Raw genomic sequence first — 18229 nt, 5'->3', positions numbered from 1 at the left:
TGGTTGGGAAGAGGTTCTGGATGGACCGTGATACTCAGTATGACCCTTTTTTAATAAAACGCAAAGCATTTAAAACAGCCGTGTCATGCTTAGCTTAAAGCTGGTATTACGTGTAGTAGCTTTTGTCTCTCACGTGGTGTGCCAACCAACAGCTGGAACAAAACAAACTCTCTCCTTTGTTTACACTTGTGTCCAGGACAAGACACGAAAGACACCATGGAAACTTCATCAACAACGCGTCTTCCCAATGAGATACTGTTCAATATTCTCAGTCATTTCTGCCTCCATTGCCAAGACCACTATAACCAGGACTGGGATGAGCGACCACTACGCGCAATCAAACCTTGTCGTGAAGAGCAACAGCCTAATGCAAAATCGTGGTATTCCATCGAAAGAAATACACTCTTCGCCGCTTGCTTAGCTTCAAAGGGTCTTAGAGATATTGCTCAACCGATTTTATATCACGAATTCGTCTTGGGTTACGGCGATTCCTGGAAATCTGACCTGTATGACTGGGGAGGCCGCCTTATTTCATTTATGCAAACCTTGGCTCGGCGTCCTGAACTTTGCCGTCAAGTTAAGGTCGTCTACATCAATACCCGTCTTTTCACGTCCAATGACGAGGGAAAGCGAGCTACTCTGCTCGAAGCGGCTCGGGCTCTAAAAATCGACCTTCCGGCCGTTTGGAAACAAAGAGCGTCAAACATACTGGCAAGTGAAGCTGAGGATTGGCCTGAGGTCTATTCCATCTTTCTGAGCACATATCTTGACGAAAGTCGGGATTGGACAGAAAAGCAGGAGCGGCGTCTACGACGGGCAATGGACCAAAGTCCTGCACCTGCTTGGCGCTGGCTGAATTCCGAGCTCATGGCCATGTTAATTGCCCAAACGCATGCCGTACAATACTTCAGCATTCAAGGCAATCGCACATGGCCAACAAATGGACTTCCTGAGTCTTCTCTCCGGTCTTTAGGAGTCGTCAATCTCCCACTGAAAACGCTCGATCTTGGTATTGCTGCCAATTCTCTTATCGAGCTTGCTCCAACTCTTCGAACTCTAAACCTCCATGATTATTCGGGAGACTTGAGCGCATGGGATACAGAACTCCCGAACCTCAAAACATTGAGAATCACGAATGATTACTTATCGGCCAATACTCTTCGTCGACTTCTAGACGCATGTACGGGAGGGTTAGTTGCCTTTGAGTTTGAGGCTTACAAGAGGGTTGCTGAATCTCCCCGTTGTGGGGTGAGTACTGCAAGAATCCTGCCTGGTGTTAATGATGCTAATAGTATACAGTTCGAAGACTACGAAAACTACACTCCTGCTCCTCCACATATGCTTCGCGATTCTCACTTCCAACCGTCCGACGTCATTAAGATCCTACAGAAACACAAGAACACTCTACGGATACTGCACCTTGATCTCACAAACCGCGAATATCGCACGAAGAAGATTCCATTGGACGTGAACCTCAAAGACTTCAGTACTCTTCAACACGTTTTTATCAACGCATTCCAACTTTTAGGCTCAGAAGAGAACATTGAGATTGAGCATGAAGTTTTGATTCGACTTCTCCCCCGTTCAATCGTCTCTTTAGTGATCCATAGAGAGAATTTCAGAAGACGGTGCCGAGTTAAAGAAGCGCTATTTGCATTGGCAGATTCAAAATCCCGGAGTCCGGATCACTTCCCTTTTCTCAAACACGTAGCATGTAACTTGAGAAAACGTTCGACTACGGTATCTAGCTTGCGGTCCCTTTTTGAGCCAGTGGGTGTCGAATTTTGTACTAGAGTCGAGTCTTTGAATAAGCTCAAGCCGTACTTGAGTGGTCACAATGGCAGCTCCAGTCTTGGTTTTCCTGTTTTCGACGACTCGAGTGATGCTGAACTATGATAGATGAGGTCGACTTTATATATTTTGTTCTTGATATACGACATAGCCGACTCCACCACAAAGACTACACCTTGCAGTCAGAAATCTAGACCAAGCTAATAATAATAAATTGACCTCCTGAATCAGTAGCTGAGCTGAAACTGTCAAGCCACGGACAGTCCAAGACTATCAGCCCATGGCTTTTCTGCATAGGCATGTTGGTTCAGCCTCTTGATCCCTGACATGATCCACTTGGGTAACCCTATTAGGCCAAGTCGGTTCAATAACTCCCAAATACATAATGGATCTATCGATATGGTTAGAATCTAGATTCCCTTGGCGACAAGGCTCTTTTCTTTTCTTTTCACCGACCTTATGAATTATTTAAATCCATATCGCCTGCATACAAGGTCTCTGATAATCAGCCGCTCTTCCTTGGTCAACCCGACGTCATCATGGTCGCTCTCAAGTTCTGTCTCTTGTTCCTTGCGTTAGGCGCACAGACGCTCGCTGGGCCAGACAAGCCAGAATCCACCTGTTCTACCATTCTTGGGTCAAAAACAGTAAAGAACGTCCCAACATCTACAGGCACAGTGAAAAGGAATATCACTATCGTCAAGAAGGTTATTCGCAAGGTCAATGTCATTGTTGTCCCGCCCGCTAAGACTACAACTACCGTCGAGACCTCAACTGTCAAATCAACCACTACGAACTTGGGGCGCACATCTACTACAACCTCGACAGGTAAGTCACATTATGCCATCTGGTTCGACCTTGAGTTAATTTCCCATGCTTCAGTTGACCTATCCACCTTCATCGACGTCAGAACCTCTTGGAAGATGGAGACATCAACCACCAGTTCTATCACAACTAAATTCATCACCACGACCATCACTCGACCACCTTCGTGGATAGCTATCAAGGGAGATCCTGATTGGAGGCCTAGAAAACGTGCCGAAAAGAACGATGGATTTGTTAATGTCGAAGCATTAACAAATAATCAACTTCCACAAAGCGTTCGTTGTGTTAGAGAGATACCCAAATACTCTACCAAGACGGTTGTCACAACGGTCAAAGGGCCCAGGATTACACTCAAGGCTGCCACCAAGACGAAAACCTCTACTGTTCCTACAACTATCACAGTCACAGACTACCCAAATGCCAGGATAACGGCAACCGAGATTTCATATCGCTCTGTGACAACAATCGTTCGAGATGTCACCTCAACTAGCACCATTCCCGAAACTGGTAAGCTTTGTTCTTAATTCGATTTATCTGCGACTAGTACTGACAATCTCTTACCAAAGCCACTGTCGAGAGCCTCATTCCTACAGCTACAGCCTATGACATGTGCTCCGATGATAACATTCTAGTTACCGCGAACGGGGGTATCAGGCCTGGATACATTAGATTGCCATATTCAGGTGATTTTAACCCCATCCAGATAGGGGTTGGCTATACTGGAAAACCATGCTGTATAGCATGTGCGTCCAACCCTCTTTGTGTCGGCTCATATATTGAGGATGGTGTATGCAAGATTTTTGTTCCCAAGGACAGTGATATGTGCCTCAATGGTGGTCAAGACGAGATCGGAGGCTATATGACATATCAAGAACTGGACTCGGGATTTGATATCATATTCAGCAACGGACCTTGTGGCAAGTTTAAGAATTACGGTATAAGTGCCAACCAAGATTAGCCCACTGACTTAGTGGGATTGTTGTTTAATACTTAGGCTTGAGCTAGTCAAGTCGTTTATCTTACAAACTCCTATCAAACTTCTTTTCCGCATCAATAATCTTTTGCGCAGCTGTCTCGGCGATTCCATACACAGCCGTCTGAATGTGTCCTGAAAGCTGAACCGGGATAATACTAGCATCCACGACACGCAAGTTCTTGGTGCCATAAACCTTCAAATTGGAATCAACGACACCACCGTCCTTCTTAGGAAGCATCGCGCAGGTACCGATAGGGTGATAGAAGCTGTTGACTGTCTTGACGACCCAGTCACGTAACTGTTTATCCGTCCTCGTCCCCAGACCTGGTTCAAATTCAGCAGCCCATACAGATCGCAGAGGCTCTGTGAAGGCAACTTTGCGGGCATACTTGGCACCTTCAACGAGTGCTTGTATATCGTACTCATTGTTGAGGTAGTTGAGATCGATGATTGGCTTGCCCTTTGGATCTTTTTCGTTGATGTGAACACTACCACGGCTCATGGGATGCATTACTGTAGAGAAGATGGTGATGAAACTGCCTCCAGCAGCGGGATAGCCTTGAGCGCCCACGTAGTTGGCTTCAAGAAGAAGCTCCAGTTGGGGAATAGAAGGCTCCTTCAGGTACTCAAGCTTCTTCTTGTCCACGACAGTGCCATTCTTAGCAAACCCGTCTTTTGCAAGTTTAGTGATATCCTTGTGCACTTTATCGCTAACTTGGGCCCAGTTAAGAAAAGCGTAGGCACTGCTGGTATAGTCATACCACGATTTCTTGTTCTCAAGCCATAGGTTGAACTGCTCCGTGGCCTTGGTGCCTTGTGCATCGAAAATGAATGGATCAAAGGACTCATAGCCTTCCTTGAGTATATATGTGTTTGAAGTTCGGAGATGGTCCTGGTAGTTTTCGCCGACACCTGGGAGATCGAGAATCTTTTTTATTCCAGCATTGGCGAGGACAGATGCTTGGCCAATGCCGGACATCTCGATTAGACCTGGACTCTGGATAGAGCCTGCCGAGAGAATAACCTCTTTTCGGGCCTTGATCGTAGAGCCATCTTGAAGAGCGATGCCCGTGGCAGTCAAGCCCTTACTCTTGTCAGAAGAAAAGAGAACCTTGGCAACGTGGACGTTGGTCTTGACCTTGAGGTTAGACCCAGCCTTTGGCAGGTAGCTATTGGCGCTGTAGGACCGGGTGTAGTTGGTCACGTCAATATTGGTGGGCTGAAACATGACACCATTAGGCTTTCCTCCCAATGAGCCTCCGTCATTGATCGGGACGCCCAATTTGTTGACGGTAGACTGCCACGGTTTCAAAACATCGGGGACAATACGATTGTAGGTAGAGCTGATGGGGCCAGAGCGGCCATGGATGTCCCCGTCGTTACCCGTAAAGTTCTCAGACTTTTTCATCCCATGGATCATAGTTTGCCAGTTCCAACCTGGACTTCCAAGCTCGCTCCATGCATCGTACTCGGCAGACGCGGCACGGTCATAGCACAAGAAGTTCATGGCGGATGAGCCTCCGAGAACTTTACCGCGGTTCACACTGATGGATCGCCCATTGAGACCAGGTTGGGCGATAGAGCTAAAGTTCCAATCAAGTGGTGATCCCAAAATTGAACCGCGCATTCCCGGTACGTTGATTCGTACATCGTCGAGGGCTGAGGGGCCTGCTTCTAGAAGAAGGATCTTGGACTTGGGAAGACCGAGACTCAGGCGGGTTGCGAGGGCTCCTCCTGCAGTACCACCTCCAACAATGATCTGTATCGAGATTAGCAGTCGTAAAGTATTGTAGGAAGATACTTACATAGTCATAGGTCTCGGTAGCAGAAGCAGCTGTCACCAAGACTGATATAAACCAAGCGTAGATTTGCATGATGGATGCAAAAGGTCCCAGCAGTATGATTCAACTGATGATTGAATCCTAGAGAATAGATCGTGACGCCTTTCACTTGCCATTTTATACCTGTTAACCCCTTGCAGCAAAATTCTAGTCCCTGCATCACCCATGTTGTCCAACCCCGCCGGATATTCAAGGTGCATGAATTACCGATGCAATCATATCTCAGGGACCATTCAATTGTGTTCCAGACCAAAGGCACAGAATTTAAACTTCACTAAAATCTCACTATATAACAGTTGTTTATATACAGCTAGGATATAACTGACTTGCCAAGTAGTATCACGAGTGGATCCGTTGCACAGGATGAGATAATCATGATCTGACTCTCTTCTGCTTATTCTACCTCGTTAGGCTTCCATATTGTTACCTACGTAAATCGCGTTGCGAGGATTGGAAAACGACTCTAGACTTCGACTCTCCATTATAGATCACCATGTCTTCAACATCAAGGAAAGAAGCAAGTATTTCAGATAATATACACCTTCCACCTGAAGTATGGTATCGGATATGCTCATTTCTCCCCAAATCAGACCTCGTCAGTTTGAGACTTGTCTGCTCCAATCTTGCCATTATTGCACTACCAGAATGCTACAAGACCATATATATAGAGGTGCATCAGGAATCCTCGCCTAGAAGATTTTGCGAAATCGCCAAATCACGCAAACTTTGCCAACAAGTTCGGGAATTGATACTGTATGACAACGCAGATTACTCCGGGGGGTTCAAAAATCATCACAGCCGTCAAAGCTTTGTCAACACACTTCCATGTATCCGTTTCTTCAGCAGATTAATCTCTCTTCGTGTCCGGTTCCGTACATACTCCCAGACGTACAGACGAAATCAAGATGGCTATCTCACTATGCAGCATCGGCACGATATGCTGGATACTATACTTTATTGGATTGCGGGGACGGGGAATAAGGATACTCGACAGATAATCGACCCAGATGCTGTGTTTCACGGTGACAAGATCCAGGAGTATTCGGAAGGCAAATCGTCTATTACTGATCTGGCGGACTTTTCCCAGCCAGCTATACCTCTCCAACAACTCACCATCACCAATTTACCAGATAACCATGATGACCGACTTCATACTTCAGAATCTTTCTTGAAACTTATGTCAATGGCTAGTCTTAGGGATCTCAGAATCCATGTTGAGGCACAAAGAGATCTACATCACCCCGTTCGTGCACCCGACGGTTCTTCGCCATTCAGTCCAGGGAAGTACAAGTTTTTCAACAACTTGTATGTCTCGTGGCTCGCTCCAGATATCGCCAAAAACCTGCAGACTCTAACTCTGCATTGTAAAGACTTCTGGGGATGGTTTCCCAAGATGGATCTTCGCCGCATTGAATTACCCCAGTTGAAAGTTCTATCTCTTGGACGATATGTCTTCAGCCATCAGTGGCAAATTGACTGGTTCGCATCAATTGGGAAACAAAATGGCAGTGGAGGATTAGAAGAGCTTTATCTTCATGATTGTCCTATTCTTTACGAAGCTACCCATATCGGCCCTTTCGACACATTTGATCCCGGCTATCCTCTTCTGAAGTCAGTGCTGGGCATTGTCGGAGAGCGTGAAACTCACAAATATCCAATTCGATGGCATGCTATATTCTCACAGTGGGCTAGATCATTGAATAAACTCAAGGTCTTTCACATGGGAAGAAGTACATACCAGAACAGTCTACAAGATACCTTTACGAAGACGCACCAAGATGTCCAAGACAAACCACTGCGTCAACGAATCTGGTATGATCTTCTAGAAGAGCTGGCAAGCCCGTGTCCTTCAGGACCTGTGGCTCACTCACGTCTGGAACACGCATCGAACTTAGAAGGGCAAATGACGAGTGTCAAATTTAATCAAAATCGAGATTTCCAGATGAAGTATATCAAATACAACATTGAGAGAGAGCGCTATAATGCATATTGGCCATGGGTTCATCCAGGGGAGCCCTACGAGTGTTGGGCACCGGAAGAAGATACTGTCATGAGAGACGATGCCGCTTATGAAATGCTCATGGATGCGGTTGATTCAAGGGCCATGTAAGGAGGCTGCGTCTAAAGCGAGATATCGAAGTATGGTGGGTAAATTGGCTGTAATTTGACTTCGAATATTATAATATGTAGGAACAAATTGAAAACTAAAGTTGCAAGATACAACGTATACCAGAAATCATGACGATATGTCCAATGTCTTCAACCTCCTGTAAGAACCACGCGGCTGGAGGAGAGGTAAAATTACTGATCAAAAGTCTGTGGACACCCCACCCTACAGCAACTCAACCACTTTAACCGTGAGAACTTCAATCAATTAAATGTCGTATTAAATTAAAGTTAATTAAATGCATTTCTATATCATTATGAAGCCCTAATTTTTCTCTTTGATATGTTGTATACTAACCTCTTGCGCGAATGCAGGCGTCAAGTCGTCGGGGCATTTAGTCAATCAAGGCGTTTATCTGATCAGTTATTACCGTTGCCCATGCCAATAGGCTCAATCCGCAGACCGCGAAGCTTGATCTGTGTGTCGCCTTCTAGACAGCCGAGAAATAGAAGTGTACCATCCGGTAAGAGGCGACCCTGGTCTCCAGTTCGATAAAATTGTTGTCCTTCAGCGTCGGTTACAAACTTGCGACGCGTCTCAGCGGGGAGGTCAAGATACCCTATAGCGACACCAGCGCCGCCGATGTAGATCTCACCAACGTGACCAAGAGGTTGGGGCTGGCCAGATGATGAGACGACCGCCGTTGGCGAGGGCGCAAAATATCTGGATGAGAGACAAATCGAAGCCAAGAGAGCTTCGTTGAAGAAGGGTCTCTTGTCCATACTTAACCACAGGTCCACATCCCACTTCAATAGCATCAGCGACTTGAGTCTCGTCATGTACAGCGACACTATCGACGCTGCGATCAAGGAGCTTCATCTGGTAGGAAGTATTGAAGTCGCGCATGATGATACCCGGACCAACAAGATCCATGAGAATGTGATGATACGAAATGAATAGCTCATGGTTCTCCGAGTCGCGATTCATCAAACCAAGTTCAAATGTGTCTCCTCTTTCCAGATCCCAAGACCGACTAAAAAGGCGCTTCACATCAGCGCCAACGGTCGCATTCTCCTCAACAGAGACATGATTGAGCTCGACGCGAGGCGAAGCCAGGACACCCTGCCAGGGCTGCCTGTCACCAGCACGCGTAAAGAAGCAAGTGCGTAGGGCCTCGTGGGGATATGCTGTGGTGGAGAGAGCCTCCATGAACGCATGATGCACGTCCATCTTGGAAGTAGGCATGAGACGAACCTTACGAAAGTGAGAGTCAAGTTGGCGACCGCGCTGCTCACGTGTGACGTAGCCGACATCTGTGACATAGGCGATGTGAATGATGGAAGCTGCTCGACCGCGGGTACGACGTTAGTTGATGAGACTGTCCATGAAGAGATTGGCTGCGTGGTAGTTTGACTGACCGACATTGCCAATCACTGAAGCTACGGAGACAAGACAGATGAAGAAGTCGAGATTGGTGTCGTGGAAGATACTGTCGAGTTGTTCCGTACCCAAGACCTCGGCTGCCAGGGTATTGTTGAGCTGGTCGGCGTCCATGTCGATGAAGAATCCGTCCTTGAGAACTATGGCGGCATTACAAACACCAGAAAACTTGGCCGTCTCAAGAGCAGTAGACATAAGCCCAGAGCCCACCCGATACGTTGTGCAGATAGCTGGAATGGAAGCGACGAAGGCAGCAGCCAGGGAGTCTGTAATGTCAGAGCAGTCTACGAAGACTGTTGTGTCGTGAGGAATTGCTCGTTGCATGGCGCGATGTGAAGCAAGAAGATGTACTTTGATCCATTCTGCAGGTGCACCGGTCAATGATGTAGCAAATTGATGCTGGAGTTGTATCGCTTCCAACTCCGACGTGACGACGTGGGCAAATATTTCATCGGCATTGTAGAAGAGGATAGAAGGTCTGACCCCAGACACTATGGCGACGTTAGGAAAGAAACCGGGCGAGATATCCGTGTAGGTGTAGGAGTCGTAGGCATCCTCAATTATTGAGGATACTCCAAGATGTACCACCAGTACTATCGCCGATCTCAAGAACCTTGGTGCGCGGGTACCTGAAGGTGAGATGACCTCCGATGGCGTGGAGTAGCTTGATGTCAATATCCTCTGCGTACTCAGCGTCGATTGTAGACAGAACAGAGAAATCGTCGTTGAGCCAGTCGGGTGTAATGATGGGGTGCTCCCCAGCCGCAACAACACGAATGTATTCTGCAGATGCCTCAAACATGCGCTGGTGATGCCAGATGAACTCTGCTAGTTAAGAGGGTGGGATCTTATTGACATAAAACATGGCCACGCGCTCAACTGCGTCTGCCATCTTCATACCCTTTACATTGGAGATGTTAGACTTTACTGTTTAGACTTAGAGATAAATGCGAACACGGTCGATGTGCGAAGGAAGAAGGGTGGAAGTAGATATCCTATTCTCTAAACTAAAATTGATAATATAAAAAAGAAAACACTACAGCTAACTATACACTAACAATTCTTAAAAATGAGCCGTTTTAGCAGGTCTCAAGCCAGTACGTCTGAAAGCAGCCTTAGAGGCAAAGGGAGAAACTGAATCTGATGAAGCAAAGAATCCAATGTTGTTGAGGTAGTCAACACTTTGCCTGAGACGATATAGCGTCTCAACCTGGGGGCAAATAGAGTCCCCGTTCGTGGGCTTGAGCGTGCCGACAGCTCCTTGTTTCAGTTGGAGAAACTCAAAGACAGGGAAGAGCGGATGACTAGGACCTTGGCTATCCATATCATTCTCAAGAGCTTGAAGCCATTCTGGACCAGACATGGGGCGAAGAGAGAAGTCGAATTCATCGATGAGTAGGTTCCAGAGTTCTTTGACAGGGACACCATCAACGAAACGAATAGATGGCGGGATTGTTGTTGTTGCAGAGGCAGAGACTGTTGTCATGCAAGCATCTATGGTAGACGTAGCGATCTGGTCACTGCCGGCGACCAGCAGCCAGGCGTTGGGGTCATTAAACTCGTCGACGTTGTACGCACCAATGCGAAGAGCAGAAGCTACAACTCGCCACAGGAAATCATCAAGGTTGGAAACTCCATGGTCTGCGTCACCAATAACGAGGCCTGGTTGAATGACGACGGGCATAGGGAATGTTGCCGAATGTCGACATAGTCGCTGCCCATGAGAGCGGACGAGCGCTTCGGAGAGGAACTTTGTCTGCGAGTAACCATCGCCACCTTGCAATAGGTCCAAGACCTCATTGTCCGTTCTCTCCTCATCGGGGAAGTAACCGCCCGTCACGTAGGCGAAGCGAGGGGGCGACGGGGCTTTGGACAAGGCTGACAGGAGGTCAAACGTGCTGCCTACATTGGCGTCCTTGAGGTCACGATAGCCGAGATGCCAGTGGACCATAGCGCCGTTGTGGATGATAGCATCGATGGAACCGCCGACTACAGACGCCCAGCGTGTGTCATCGAGTCCAAGATGCGGTTTGGCCAGGTCGCCGCTCCATGCTTCGATACGCTCAGAAAGTTCGGGTTGCCACCATTGTCCCTTGCGGGCGACCTCCATCATTCGCTCTTGAGCCTGGATGTCATCTTCGGCGCGGACAAGACAGAATACCTTGTTAATGTTAGGCCGGAGGATGAGTTGCCTGACGATTTGACTGCCGAGGAAACCAGTTGAGCCTGTAACAAGGAAGTTGGATGGGATTTTGGCAACACCAGTATTAGGGATCTCTGATACTGGTAGCTGGGACAATGCCTGGTCATAGTGTTGAAACTCTGAGTGTAGGTCGATGGCCGCCTTTGTTGTGGATGTTGATTCTGTGACAGATTCGACATTGGATGGGCCTGAGGATCCGACCTTGGCCATATCAGCCTTGATGGTCACGGCAAGTGTCTGAATGCTAGTGTCAAGAGAGAGCAAGGTGGCGAGCGAGATGGTCACACCAAAAGTCTTGCGCAACCATGTCGAGAATGTAATGGCTGTGATAGAGTCCAGGCCACACTGCATCGGTACGATATCCTTGCCCACAAAGTCTTCCAGCTTACCAGTGCTACCAGGGGCATCGACAAGAAGCGAGCTCAGTTTACGACTGACTTGCATAGCGACATAGTCGCTCGAGTCTAGCTCACTGACTGCCTCTGCTGCATGAAGCTCCTGATAAGTCTCGTCGTTGATGTTCTGGACCCAGAATTGAACGGCTGGAAGATTGAGCTTTCCAGATATCATGGTTGGCATGCTTTGCACGACGATCCAGGTAGATGGAATCATGTAGGATGGGAGACGCTGGGTGATAATGTCGCGAATGCGCTGGATACTCTCTGTGGCCTTTGAGCGGAGAGATGGCTCGATAAGCTTTATCTCTTCGGATGAGGCAGCTGTAGAGGAAAGGTTTGCGAGCTCAAGGACAGCTACAAGTCGCTTCTGGAGGGGACCTTCGGACGGGCTCAAGACGACCGAGTGTCGGATCTCATCAATGGTTGTCAAATGATGCTGGATCTCGCCCAACTCCATTCGTTGACCATGGATCTTGATCTGTGTATCTTTGCGGCCGACAAAAGTAACCGAACCATCAGAGTTAAGGCGCACCAGATCACCAGTGGCGTAGAAACGCGTGTCAGGGTCTCGGCCTACTTGCGTGGCCCAGTTGAGTCCTGTGACAAACGCCTCGGCGGTCTTGTCAGGATTGTTGATATAGCCTCGTGAAAGTGTTGGGCCTTGAAGGAGGAGCTCGCCGATGGCACCGATAGGAACAAGACGATGCATGTTGGCTGGCTCTGTCACCCAGTGGGCACATGCCGCGGGGTAGCCGATGTTGGACGGCTCAGATGTTCTCAATACATCAGATAGGCAAGATGCCATGACTGAGCATTCACTGGGACCATAGGCGTTGCCCAGTATGACTTTGTCAGCCCAGATATCAATGTCCTTCTGGGATAAAGGCTCTCCACCTTGGATCAACCTCTTGATAGTAGGCACCTCCTCTGGGCTCATGGTTCGTATAAAGGAAGAGGTGAGAATTGCCATGTTGATGTTCATTTCTCTCACCACGCGAGGTAAGTCGCTGATGATATCCTGTCGTCGCGGTATGCAGACACATCCACCTGAAAGAAGAGGCGTGACCATTTCAATCATGGTGGCATCAAACATGAAAGAAGCGAACTGCAAGAATCGAGATCCGGGTCCGATATACAGGGCCTTCTTCTGCGCAATGGCACTGCTGCTGTATGCACCGTGTTCAATAACAGCGCCCTTGGGCTTGCCAGTCGTACCAGACGTGAAGATGATGTATGCGGCACTGGAAGTTGAAATGTTCGGGAATGGACCAGCGAAATCAGGTAGTGTACCCATGACCTCTTTGCTAATCACGATGGCAGTAGCGTCCCAGTCATCAACCATGTCCTTGTATGTGGGCGAGCAAAGGACCATAGATGTCTTGGTCTGTTCCATCATGTACTGGATACGCTCTATGGGCGCTTCTGGGTCCAAGAGCATAAAGGCAGCGCCCGCTTTGAGGATGGCGAGATAAGCAACGGCGACCCAGGCTGATTTCTCAAAGCAGAGAGCAACGAAAGTATCGGGCTTGACACCTTGCTTGAGAAGGAGACCAGCCAGACGTGATGATTCCCTGTCTAGCTCGGCGTATGTGAACTCTCCGTCCCACGCATGAATAGCAGGTGCTGTTGGTGTGCTGCGAACCATGTCGTCAAATAGATCGTGAACATGTCTGTCGACGGTGGGAGGGAGACGATCGCCCCACGTCTTGAGCTGCTCCATGTGCTTTGCGGGCACAAGATCGAGAGTTTCGATGGCCTCTGATGGAGTGGCTTCAATAGCATCTAGAGCCTGAATGAGACTCTGAGAGAGATTGTTGGCTTGGGGTTCGGAAAGGAATGAGGTCGAGTATTGAATGGAAAACTCAATGCTCGAGTCGTTCTCGATCACGGTGATTGTTACGTCAAACTATCATGTGTTAGCTTTCTATTACCTCTGAAAGGGTTCTTGTTGTCAGCAATGGTCAACGTACCTCTGTGGGATCAGCTCCCCCAATGGTGCTAAACGAGAGTGGAAGGTCCTGAGCCTTGCCACCGCCGTTAGACTGGGAAATCTTCTGGAATGAAAAGGCTGTGTTGAATAGCTTTCCACCAGGCATCTTGAGTGCGTGCGTGATGTCAGCCAACGACGCATGCTGGTGTGGTAGACTGTCCAGATAAGTGGAAAATAGCTGTTTAAGCATTGCGGCAGCAGTGTCTCCTTTACCAAAGACGATGCGGGAGACGAGGATGTTGATGAACGGTCCTACTGCGTCTACAATGCCATCAAGCTCGACATCTCGGCCTGAGGAAACATAACCAAAACAAATGTCCTGGAGATTGGTGTAGGAACGGAGCACTAACGCCCATGCGAGTTGGAAGATGCTGGCCATGGAAATGTTGAGCTCCTTTGCTAGGGCCTTGAGGCGGGTTCCTGAGTCGACGTCGGTATGAAGATGACGGATCTCGCTTTGGTCTGTGGGTGCAAGACCATCAGTGAGTCGGGGAAGACGGCATGCCGTTGCACCCTCGAGCTGGGCCGACCAGAAGCGTAGGGATGCATCGAGGGACGTCTTTTGGATATGGGCGATATAGGCTGAGTAGGGCGTACCAGGGGTCATGGTGAGGTTAGGGCTGGCATAGGCGAGAGACCAGTCCTTGATGATAGTCCGCAAGGAACCCGCATCGATCAAGGCGTGGCTGACCTGGAAGTGTGCGTAGACCTTTCCTTGAGTATCGGAACAAAGTGCAAGGCGGTGTGGAGGAGCATTTTGTGCGAAGCTCCCATTAGCTGACTCCCAAAGCTCTTCCATCATAGAGTCATGATCCTCCTCATCATCATCGTACGTAAGTAACTTGATAGAGGGACGGAACTTGTTGAGGACAACCTGGTCGAATGGAGAGTTATCCACAACACTGTCAATGAATACGGTGCGTAGCATAGAATGTCGCTGAATGACGCGGTACCAGGCACGCTGGAGACGAGAAACGTCAACTGAGTCGTGGCGGTTGGCAGGGGTAATCTCCCAGACCGCGTGGACGTCGTACTGCGAGGCATCCTTGGACTGACTGAGAAGGATACCGCGCTGCATGGGTGACGTGGGATAAACGTCCTCTACTGCCTCAACACCATTGCGCGACACAGCTGCCAGTGCCTTGTTGAGTGGCTTGAGTTGTTGGTGGGAGATGGGCAGAAGGGGCACATCGCTCTTTGTGAGTTGCAAGGATGTCTTCTGTAGTGCAGAGACGACCTCATGCAATGCTTGCTCATACAGGGCAAACCACTTGGACAACTTGTCCTGATGCTGAATCTGTGCACTGTAGTTCCATGACACGGTCAGGGCATCCTTCTCCACGACTGCAGAGATATCAATGACTGATAAGCGGGCAGCTGAAAGATTGACATCGACGGGGCCCATGGACTTTGGAAGAGACTCAAAAAGCCCATCGTCGCGCTCAAGCTGTTGGAATCGGCCGAGATAGTTGAACAGGATCTCTACCGGTAGAGTCTGAGACCCCTGAAGGGTCTTGGCTGTGAAGTAGGGAATTCCCAGGCCTGGTATAGCACGACGCATGTCCTTGACGCGAATGACAGAGTCAATGTACTCATCGCTCGGGGTGTCAAGCACAAGTGGAGCAATGGCAGTGAACCAACCGATTGTTTCATGCACTGAAGCTGTCGTGTCTTGCGGGTGGTCTCGACCATGAGTCTCAGTATGGAACGTGGGTGCTGCTCTGTCAGAGAACACGGAGGAGAAGGTGTGTGCAGCCATGGCTAGTAGGACGTCGAGGACTTCGGCCTTGAGGTTCTTGTCTGCAGAATCAAGAAGGGCGGAGGTCAGGGAAGGATCGAGAGTGAAGTCGCCCTGCACCAAATTGTTGAAGTCATTAGAAGTCTTCTTCACTCCCCAGAAGTCAAGATCTGGCTCTGTTGGAGTAAACGGAAGCGCGAGAGCAGTCGATGCGTTTGTCTCGGCATACTTCATAAGACTGTGGGCCCATCGCTGGTATGACCACGACATCTGTGTTCCAGGTAACGAAGTTCCCGCGATAAGTTGCTCTAGATCTTGCAATACTATTCGCCAGGAAACGAGATCTATGACAAGATGGTGCGCGACCAGGAAGATAGACATAGAGTCATGAACTCGTACTACCCGGGCTGCCACCAGCGGACCAGCAGTAATGTCAAGGCCACGCTCGGCTTCGATCATGGTACCCATGGCCTCTTCCAAAGTGTTAAACTCGGTAACAGCGTAGGAGAGAGAGCCTTGGATGTCGTTGGTCACCCTCTGCGTCCATTGCCCACGTGTTGAGTCGTTATCGAAACGGGCGCGGAGCATTGGATGACGACGAACTAATTGCAAAAGAGCCTCGTGAAGTACAGTCTCAGAAATAGGGCGTCGCAGCTTGAGAAGCATGCTTTGATTGTAGTGGTTCTCGCCATCACGGAATTGTGTGAGATGAAGCTTCTGGATGGGTGAGAGCGGGAAGGGTGCAAACTCGTCCTCATCCTTGGCTGAGTCAACGGAGGAACCCCCAATCTGTTGTGCCTTGGCCGCCATAGCTATAATGTTGTTGCTCTTGAGTATGTCCTGAACAGGTAGAGAGACACCTCGTCGTCGGCAGAGGGCCATGACTTGCATAGCGGTGATGGAGTCGCCTCCCATGCTGATAAATGAGCGACGCAAGGAGACCTTGCCTGGCAGGTTGATGACCTCAGCCACTGCTTCGCTGATGATCTGTACAACAGCGGTTTGGGCGCTCTCAGATCCAGCCTCTGGCTCGTTGTCAGCCAGGTTCTTGATGATGCGCTCGTACATCTCGTCCGTCACTTCGTCAACCCACTGAGCCACACGTCGGGTCTCGAGTTTTCCAGATGAATTGATGGGCATACGATTGACGACAATCATGACTGAAGGATGCATGTATCCAGGTAGCTTATCAGCAATATAGTTCTGGACTTCTGCCACGATGTCCCTGGCGATTTGGATGTCTTTGGGGTTATCCAGAATCTGCAGAGGCTCAGTATCACCACCATCCTCTGTGGTCTGTAAGCCACGAAGGGTCAGGACGGCGACAATTTTTCCGTTCAAGGTACCGCGGGACCCTAGGGTTACCATTTGGGTCGCTACCTTATCGTTGGAGGCACTGATCTGGTGGCTGATCTCGCCCAGCTCGATACGTTGGCCTCGCACCTTGACCTGAGTGTCCTTGCGTCGCACGAAAGTGAGTTTGTTACCCTTGCCCTCAGAGCAGTAGGAGACAAGGTCTCCAGTCTTGTATGCACGGGAGAGTCCAGAAACCGATGGAAGGCCAGTGTCCAGGAAGGATTCTTGCGTCTTGTCAGGGTTGTTGAGATATCCGCGGGCCATAATCGGGCCTTGGACAAGGAGCTCGCCCACGGCGCCGATGGGCATCAGAACACTTGGGTCGCGAGGATCAACTACCCAATTGTTGCAACCTACGGAGCCACCAATGACCTCAGGACGTGTAAGAAGTCCCGTCCTATCGTCATAAGCGCACATGACACAGCATTCAGTTGGTCCATAGGCGTGGAGGACCTTACAGCCCTTGCTCCATTTCTTGTTGGTAGCATGGCTTGAAGACTCTCCTCCTAGAGCGATGTACCGGATGCAGGGTACCTCAGACGGGTCGAGTGTACTAGCTACCGCAGGCGTTAGCAGCATCCAGGTGGCCTGTAGCCGGTTGATAGCTGCGGCAAGGTCGTTTATTCGCTCGTCCTCTGACAGAACGCAAACACAGCCTCCATAAACGAGGGTAGTGACGATCTCTGTGATGCAGGCGTCAAAGGCATAAGAGGAGAATTGAAGTGTTCTCACGTCCTTGGTGTAGCACATAGCACGACCGTGAGCTGTCGTACCTGTTGCAGTAGCACGGTGGTCCAGAACAACGCCCTTGGGCTGGCCGGTCGACCCCGATGTGAAGATAATGTAGACAGCGTTATCTGGCGTAGCTTCATCTGACGGTAGCTTGTTATCTCCGTCGGCGTCCTTGGCGATACAGGCAGCTTCATCAGCGTCCAACGCCACGACATTATCAACGAGACCGGAGATAAGGCCGGTACGGTCAGGTGATGCCAGCGCAACAGCCCTGTTGGGAAGTTGCTCGACGATCATGGCAATTCGCTCAGGTGGATGGGCTGGGTCTAGAGGCACGAACACGCCGCCTGCTTTCATAACGGCAAGCATAGACACAACCATCCAGATGCTCTTTGTGAAGATGAGCGGTACAGTCACCTCGGGTCCAACACCAAGGCTTCGCAAGTAGACCGAGAGCCGGGTGGCGTGGTTATCAAGTTCGGCATAGGAGAGTTCGCCCTCCCACGACGAGGTGACGGCGCATCGGTTTGGTGACTCCTTGACGTGGGCTTCGATGAGAGCATGGACGGTAGAGTTGAGAGCGGCTGGCGCTTGTCCATCTCCATTCCATTCCATGATGCGCTTGCGACCGCTGTCTCCCAGCATGTCGACGGCTGGTAGAGTGCGGTTGGGGTCCTGGACGATTGCATCTAGTGCACGTATTAAAGCCTCGACAACATCCGATGCGTGGCTATCGGATATCTTATCGGACCAGTACGTGAAATGCAGATCAATAGTCTCACCATAATCAACTACATTCACAGTGATGTTATACTATTCATCGTGTTAGTCA

The 18229-nt window shown here is 49.4% G+C and overlaps 6 protein-coding genes across 6 annotated transcripts in view; 3 read left to right on the top strand and 3 right to left on the bottom strand.

Moving 5' to 3' along the window:
- Positions 1 to 216: 216 nt before the first annotated feature.
- On the top strand, positions 217 to 1896 carry FGSG_10984 (uncharacterized protein; the record flags this gene model as incomplete). The annotated part of the gene is made up of 2 exons (XM_011327085.1): positions 217 to 1248; positions 1300 to 1896. The coding sequence occupies 2 exons, from the start codon at positions 217 to 219 to the stop codon at positions 1894 to 1896; spliced, it is 1629 nt and encodes a 542-aa protein (XP_011325387.1).
- Positions 1897 to 2330: 434 nt separating this feature from the next.
- FGSG_10985 (uncharacterized protein) lies at positions 2331 to 3574 on the top strand (the record flags this gene model as incomplete). Its single annotated transcript, XM_011327084.1, has 3 exons — positions 2331 to 2619; positions 2674 to 3123; positions 3357 to 3574. The coding sequence occupies 3 exons, from the start codon at positions 2331 to 2333 to the stop codon at positions 3572 to 3574; spliced, it is 957 nt and encodes a 318-aa protein (XP_011325386.1).
- Positions 3575 to 3635: 61 nt separating this feature from the next.
- FGSG_10986 (uncharacterized protein) lies at positions 3636 to 5466 on the bottom strand (the record flags this gene model as incomplete). Its single annotated transcript, XM_011327083.1, has 2 exons — positions 3636 to 5351; positions 5398 to 5466. The coding sequence occupies 2 exons, from the start codon at positions 5464 to 5466 to the stop codon at positions 3636 to 3638; spliced, it is 1785 nt and encodes a 594-aa protein (XP_011325385.1).
- Positions 5467 to 6352: 886 nt separating this feature from the next.
- Positions 6353 to 7706, top strand: FGSG_10987 (uncharacterized protein; the record flags this gene model as incomplete). Its single annotated transcript, XM_011327082.1, has 2 exons — positions 6353 to 7539; positions 7667 to 7706. The coding sequence occupies 2 exons, from the start codon at positions 6353 to 6355 to the stop codon at positions 7704 to 7706; spliced, it is 1227 nt and encodes a 408-aa protein (XP_011325384.1).
- Positions 7707 to 8191: 485 nt separating this feature from the next.
- Positions 8192 to 9782, bottom strand: FGSG_13879 (uncharacterized protein; the record flags this gene model as incomplete). The annotated part of the gene is made up of 3 exons (XM_011327081.1): positions 8192 to 8883; positions 8959 to 9471; positions 9566 to 9782. 3 exons carry the CDS (start codon positions 9780 to 9782, stop codon positions 8192 to 8194), a joined length of 1422 nt encoding a protein of 473 aa, XP_011325383.1.
- A 261-nt stretch (positions 9783 to 10043) lies between these two features.
- FGSG_13878 (uncharacterized protein) overlaps positions 10044 to 18229 on the bottom strand; it is a gene marked incomplete at both ends in the record, with an annotated part of 34078 nt that continues 25892 nt past the window's right edge. Inside the window, 4 exons of the mRNA XM_011327080.1 lie at positions 10044 to 13487; positions 13552 to 14033; positions 14169 to 17348; positions 17439 to 18210. Of these exons, the coding sequence (XP_011325382.1) occupies positions 10044 to 13487; positions 13552 to 14033; positions 14169 to 17348; positions 17439 to 18210 (7878 nt within the window). The remainder of the gene's footprint in view (positions 13488 to 13551; positions 14034 to 14168; positions 17349 to 17438; positions 18211 to 18229) is intronic.

This window comes from Fusarium graminearum, chromosome 3 (assembly GCF_000240135.3).
Source record: "Fusarium graminearum PH-1 chromosome 3, whole genome shotgun sequence".
Taxonomy (NCBI): domain Eukaryota; kingdom Fungi; phylum Ascomycota; class Sordariomycetes; order Hypocreales; family Nectriaceae; genus Fusarium; species Fusarium graminearum.
This window is presented reverse-complemented; position numbering and strand designations above follow the sequence as displayed.